Source organism: Chenopodium album, chromosome 4 (genome assembly GCF_948465745.1).
Source record: "Chenopodium album chromosome 4, dcCheAlbu1.1, whole genome shotgun sequence".
Lineage (NCBI taxonomy): Eukaryota > Viridiplantae > Streptophyta > Magnoliopsida > Caryophyllales > Amaranthaceae > Chenopodium > Chenopodium album.
The window spans coordinates 74,664,560-74,671,778 of record NC_137837.1 but is presented as its reverse complement, the minus strand read 5'-3'; the positions used below and the strand labels follow the sequence as shown (position 1 = coordinate 74,671,778).

At 32.3% G+C, this 7,219-nt stretch overlaps 1 protein-coding gene across 1 annotated transcript; it reads left to right on the top strand.

Annotated features, from left to right (window-relative positions):
- The first annotated feature begins 266 nt into the window (after nt 1-266).
- Nucleotides 267-3,391, top strand: LOC145627287 ((-)-germacrene D synthase-like). Its single transcript, XM_081679683.1, has 7 exons — nt 267-451; nt 919-1,192; nt 1,300-1,672; nt 1,758-1,976; nt 2,079-2,217; nt 2,313-2,561; nt 2,927-3,391. The coding sequence occupies exons 1-7, from the start codon at nt 350-352 to the stop codon at nt 3,221-3,223; spliced, it is 1,653 nt and encodes a 550-aa protein (XP_081535809.1). The 5' UTR covers nt 267-349; the 3' UTR covers nt 3,224-3,391.
- Nucleotides 3,392-7,219: the final 3,828 nt, after the last annotated feature.

The following is a 7,219-nucleotide window of genomic DNA, read 5'->3' as shown; positions in this document are numbered from 1 at the left end:
ATTTTTAAATTCACATTAGCAATAAATTATAAACATTGACTATTAATTATATAATATACCTACACCAAAAAAAAAATTATATAATATACCTTCTAAGACCAATTAAACTAGACTCCGTACGTATGACTATATTTGATCTTTTATATGCGGAATTTAGGATATTTCCTCTCATTTTTAAAATCTAAAGATTCCAAATGGAACGATCAATAAAACAATACATATAAGACAAATTTGTTCCCTTATAAATTAACTTTGTTGGCCTTCAATAGTTCTTCATAAAACCATAAAACACTCTATTTATCCTAAATACTTCAGAGTTCAATATTGAATAAACTTTTATTGAGTAAATATGCCGTGCTCAATTGAGGAAACAAATGTTGTTCGTCCTCTTGCAAATTACCATCCAGACCTTTGGGGCGATCGCTTCTTCAACTATACTCCTCCGGATACGGTATGATTTACATTTACTCCGTACGTAACATAATTATTGCTCGTAAATATTAAGTTTGGGACGTACTTATTATTATTAATCAAGATATTCTACTTTACAAATCCAAAAGGGGTTTCATATTGAAGCCATATGACAAATTTGGTAATTAAGGGAGTAATTTTTTTGGTTTGTTGTCTTTATTTTAGGGTATGTTTTGTTTACCTGATTTAGTGTGATTAGATCTAATTTTAATATTTAACTGAATTTTAATTTTATTTGAATACAAATTTGTAACCTTAAAGACTATTAAAAACTTTCCAATTATAAAAATTCGATCTAATCAAGTTTGGTTAGATCTAACTTAATTATTTGTGTAAAAATAAGCAAATACTTTTTACATAGCCTTAAAAGGTGAAAGGATACGGTCTGAAGAAATCGTCCATAAGTTAAAATATGTTCTACCTTTTTCTCTTTGGCTATTGGCTTAGGTTACCCAAGGACAAATGGAGCAAGAGGCTGTAGCACTTAAAGAGCTAGTGCGTCAAGAACTTTTGGTCATTGACAAGGACACAAAAGAAAGGCTTGTATTTATAGATGATATAATTCGACTTGGAGTAGCATATCACTTTGAAGATGAAATTGAAGACATCTTTCAAAAATTCTATGACAAGTTTTATGCTGATGGTTGCTATGAGGATGATCTTCACTATGTTTCACTACGCTTTCGTCTTTTACGACAACATGGCTTCAATGTTTCATGTGGTATGACACCATCTTCATCACCATAAGATTGTGCTTGCATAGTTTTATGTGTTAAATTTATTAACATTTGAAGATTATTAATTCATTATTTTTATGTACTAAACCAGATGTATTTGAAAACTTCAAATGTGAGGACAAAAGCTTTAAGGATTGTCTAGCAAGTGATGTTCAAGGCTTATTGAGCTTGTATGAAGCATCATATCTAGATGTACATGGTGAGAAAATACTCGACGAAGCCCGTACATTTGCTACTACTCATCTAATCTCATTTGCTACACAATTAAGCTCTCCCATGGCCGAACAAGTAGCCCATGCCTTGAAACTACCCCTCCATCGACGTACTACAAGACTAGAATCGTGGTATCAAATCTCATTTTATGAGTCAAAGTCTTGCAACAATCAAACTTTGCTTAAATTTGCAAAGTTAGATTTTAACTTGCTTCAAATATTGCACAACATCGAACTTAGAGAGCTTACCAGGTAATTATTTGAGATAACTTAATTAATTTAGATATATACTTTAATTTGAATGTTCTAAACTATGGTTTATGATTAAAACGTGTAGATGGTGGAGAAGTCTGGATTTGGAAAAAAAATTACCTTTTGTACGACATCGATTGGTAGAGGTTCACTTCTGGATTTTGGGCGAATACTACGAACCTAAGTACTCGTATGCGAGGATGTTGTTAACAAAATTGTTCAAGATTATATCTATTGTAGATGATATCTATGACTCTTATGGAACTATTGAAGAGTTAAAACCCTTCACAGAAGCAATTCAAAGGTTCGTTACACATGAATATATGTACTAAATGAACCTAAATATTTTTTAAACCTAATTATTGAACTAATTAGAAATTTTGACTTTAACTTCGTGAAATATTAGGTGGGACAAAACTTGCATCGACCAATTTCCGAGCTACTTGAGAGTATTTTATCAAGTTATCTTAGACATGTTTGATGAAATTGAGCAAAATTTAGCTTTGGAGCAACGATCATATGGTGTTTATCATCTCCAAAAACAAGTACATACTAAAGCTTATCTATAATATATACTTTGTTTAATTTTGAGAAATTATTATAAGAACATTGATCAATTATGGCTAATTCTATTTGATAGATGGGCTTTACATGTCAAGCTTACTTGATTGAAGCTATGTGGCGTCATCAAAATGTTGTTCCTACGTTAGACGAATACATGGAAAATGCCATTGGAAGTGCCGGCTATTTGTACGTAATAGTTGCCGCTTTCCTAGGCATGGGGGAAATAGCAAATAAGGATGCCTTTGAATGGATCGACCAGCCAACAAAGGCTCAAAAAGGTTCATGCATACTCGCCAGGCTCTTGAATGACATTGCTAGCTATGAGGTATGTACGGACCTATGAAAGGCTCTAGCCCGATATGACACATTCTCCTTACCAGTGAGAAAAAAAAAAGTCATCATGTGACTATATATATTCTAAATTTCTAATTGGTGGAGTATATCGTGGTGTTTCCCTTAGACTTATTATTATCTTGCTAGCCAAAATAAAATTAGTAATATCATCTTTCTTGAGTATAATATGTATTATTAGAATTATCGATCTTTCCTTCCTCAAAAAGAATTATCTACCCTAGTGTTTTTTTTTTTTTTTAATTATTTCTTGCAAATTATTACTTTTCAATGATCATAGGTGTTATAATCAAATGCTCTAAATCTCAATATTTTTCATTTTTATTGATATTTTTATAGTTCGAGAAGAAAAGAAACCATGTTTCGTCTTCAATAGATTGCTACATGGATAAATTCGGAACCTCCATCGAAGAAGCTAAGAGGGGGCTCCAAGCATACATAGAGGGAGCATGGAAGGACATTAACGATGAAATAATTGGGCCAGAAATCGTGCCAAAGGCTTTGCTTTTGCGAGTCACCAACTTATCAAGGACATTATATGACGTTTATCACAATGATGAAGATGGCTATACTACTAGCACGTTTACGCAAGAAAAAATTGGCACAATTCTTATTCATCCTATAGCATTATCATAAATTATGAATTTTATGTGTGTCTTTTATTGAAATTTTATTACCTTAGATTTTACTTTTGTGTTGAGTAATTTCCCTTTGTTTATGAATAAATGACTTGTATAATTGTATTGAACTAGCATTAATCTATGTATAATATTATTAATTTATATTTACCTTTGAGTTGCATCATATTATTTATTACCATCAGTTTTTGCAATGTTTTATTGTATTGCTTCTTAGCTTTAGCTTATCTCAATTTTTTTGGTCTCGATTAAAGATTTCATCTTGTTGATATGAATAAAATATCAACTCCTTTTTTAAAGCAATCACTGGTGTATTCTTATAATCTTCTATTGTGATTGTATCGCTGAGTTCTCTTGAAGTTCACGAGAAGTAGTGTACTAGTGTGTAGACTTTTATACATACTATGTAAAATGGTGTAAACCTGCCTGATTGAAAGTGCAGCTTCTAGTTTATATATTCGTCAACTAAGGCGACTACAGATGACTAACTTCGACTACGCCAAGTGATTTAATCTAAACCGTTTATAATGTTTGTTATTTAAGCTTAGCCTTTACATATTATATTTTTAAAAAATTAAAATATCTAATTTACATATCATTTAAGTCATGACCAGTCAGCAAAGTGTTGTTTGTTTTCTTATTATTAGGGAGTAATTTTTTATTCTAAATTACAATATTATAAACAACAATCCAAAAAAATTATAAAATTGATAGCAATTTTTTTTTTGAGGAAAACTCATACAAAGTATTAATAGTTGCAACATCTACAACTTTAAACCTTTTTTTTTCATCCAAAACTCATTCTTAAATTACCTATGTATATATGATATTAATAAGATTAATATATAATCATCATATTTTTGGGTCAATATTAATTTATGATATTAAAAATAATATAATTGTGTATACACAATTTGATTAAAAAGATTGTGTAATATGACTAATATCGTATGATATTGTGCTTAATTGAATTTTTCATGTGTAATTTCGTGTTAAATTTTGATTAGTCATATGATTTTTTTGAGTATACGACATTATTAAAGTTTGAATCTGCAATGTCATTGTTTAAGTTGGGCTTTTGTTTACGTTAAAGATGAATTTATTTTATTTTGTATTTGTGAAAAATAAATTTAAAAAAAAAATGAACTTAAAGATGATTTTAGCTTTTTTATTTGATCGTGAGATTTAGAAGGCATTATTTGGGAGAGGGAATATATGAAAAAGCGTATTTTTCATATTTTAGAGATTATAACCTATCTAAATATTTTAGCTATAAAAATATAACCATAATTTTTTTTAATGAATATAACCATAAATTAGGGAAAAAAATGTTGTTATTTAAAAAAAAAAGTTGTTTAAAAAATTAATATGCCTTTGTTAAAAAAATTGAAAATTCAGTTATTTACTACATTATGTTTGTAATTAGCCTTCATTTAAAAAAAAAATTGAAAATTAGCCTCGTGCTCTTCCTTTGGTGCTGGGTTGAAAATTTCCCACATAATTTTTGCAGTGGGGGAGCTAGGAATTTCAAATCGGGGGAAAAACAGACATTGCATGATTTTTACAAAAGTGTTTAAAAAAGACTTTTATTTTTTTCAAAACTACCTTTTATAACATTTTATAACATTGCGAGAAAAAAATGTTGTAATAAACTATTTATAAAAATAAAAATGCTGTAAATGACTACGGATTGACCAATTCTCCTGACCGCCTAGGTATCCGTCACGTGATGTTAATCAACCAAATTCTAACCTTTATCCCCCAAATCGGTGTCCACCATCCCAATTTCATCCATATATCCCTCGGTTTCTCTATTCTTGCTTCCCTTGCATCATTTTACCTCCCCATGCTTCCATTTGACATTATAATTTTTTTTTATAAATTTGGGCTGATTTTGTATGAAATACGGGTCTGGGCCGTACCCGTCACGGGAGAGTGCAAGTCCACCACTTTACAAGACCAAGGAGGTTCCACCTCAAAACCATATATATGGCAATGAGGGGAGTAGCCCCTTAGCCTTATATTGTGGTGGTAACTCTTGAATTCTTTCAATGTGGGATTCCATTACCACTACACTCCCCATTTTTAGTGTTTTAGTGTGGGACAAGAGAATGCTCACATGTGGGTTGTTTCTAGGTTCAACACCCCCCCTCACATGTGAACTATCCATAATTTTTGGCCCGGTATAGTTTAGCCATTAAGGCTCCATTCATGAGATCGTGAACCTGGCTCTGATACCATGTTAGATACGGGTCTGGGCCACAACCGTCACGAGAGAGTGCAAGTCCACCACTTTACAAGATTAAGGAGGTTTCACCTCAAAACCATATGGCAATGAGGGGAGTAGCCTCTTAGCCCTATATTGTGGTGGTAACTCTTGAATTCTTTTAATGTGGGATTCCATTACCAATACAATACTACACTCCCCCTTTTTAGTGTTTTAGCGTGGGACAAGAGAATGCTCACATGTGGGTTGTTTCTGGGCTCAACATTTTGCAGGCTGAAATTGCTACAATTTATGCCTTGGTTGATGTGCTATGTTGTTGGAATAGCGTGCCAAAAATGGTCGAAATATAATGGTGACTGGTGTGGCTACTACTTGCGCCTTGGTGGGGGAGCACGGAAGCAAGGATCCTCGTGACATATGGGCTGCAATGTACAGTAAGAAAGAGTGGATGTACTAGTGTTATTATTGGTGGCGCTAGGAGGTAGAGTCGTAGTGTGGTGGTGCGGTGATGGCTGCAACGATGAATTGTGAAGGAGTAAGGGCTTGTGTTGGTTTTGGGGATACACGAGGTTGGTTTTGGGGTGTTTTGAGGTGGGTTAGGGTGTTGTAGTGATGGGTCAAAATGGTGTGGTGGTGGCCAATGGAGAGGAGGTGGCACTGCCGGTGGGACATGGAAATAAAGAGGAAAAAAAACTTTTAAAAAGTTACGTGACCGAACTCAAATGGTCAACGTTGGAGAAATTAGTCAAAGGTGGAAATTTGGAGATGGGTACTCTTTTACAACATTTTGATTTAAATAGGTGGTTACTTATAACATTTTATTAATTAGGTAGTTTCTCACAAAAATTGACGTTTAATATGTAGTTTCTCATAAAAAGTCCTAAAAAAAATTACTACACATAGATTATTAAGTATAACCAAAATACTTATACATACAATCTAAACTGATGAAAAAAACATATATATAAATTAGACACTTAGAGCCTATTCACATTTACTTAATTAATTTCAGTTCAGTTCAGTTCAGCTCTAATCAGTTCTGTTTAGCTCCAATCAGTTCAGTTCAATTTAGTTCCTAATTTCCCTCTCTCATAAAATATTCATTTCAGCTCAGTTCTGTTCATTTCAGTTCCTAATTTCCCTCTCTTATAAAATATTCAGTTCAGCTCCAATCAATTCAGTTTAGCTCATTTCATTAAATGTGAACAGACCCTTATATTTGAGGAAAGTCAAGAATATTTCAATACCTTTTTCTTTTTTTTTTGATCCAATTCTATTTTTTGAACCAATTCACACTAAAAAGGCACAAAACTTAATTTGAGGATGCAGTTCAACACATATAATACTGAAACTTAAGCCACCTATTTCCATATCATTTTCTTTAGTTTAGGCCTTAGGGGAAACGAAAAAAAGAATCATTTCCTTGGGATTTCATCTGTTCAACTTGCCGAAGATCAGATCAATCGGGTTGTTTTCTAGTTGCCTTAGACTTGATTGAGTTAGGCGAACATTAGACATGTCCTAATTGAATTGAAAAAGATGAATCAATAATTCAATAGCGTTATCATACAATCAAAATTGTCAGAGAAATTAACACAATTAACAAGTTAATAGCAACCGAACAACTCTCTAACATTCTTATAAAATTTAAATTCCTATCATTCTATCTAGAATAACACTACAAGAAAAAAGATCAAAGAGGGCGATATACATTGATCAAGGAGGGCGATTTTGATTTTGCCTTGTTAGTTTTTATCAAGCAGGGCG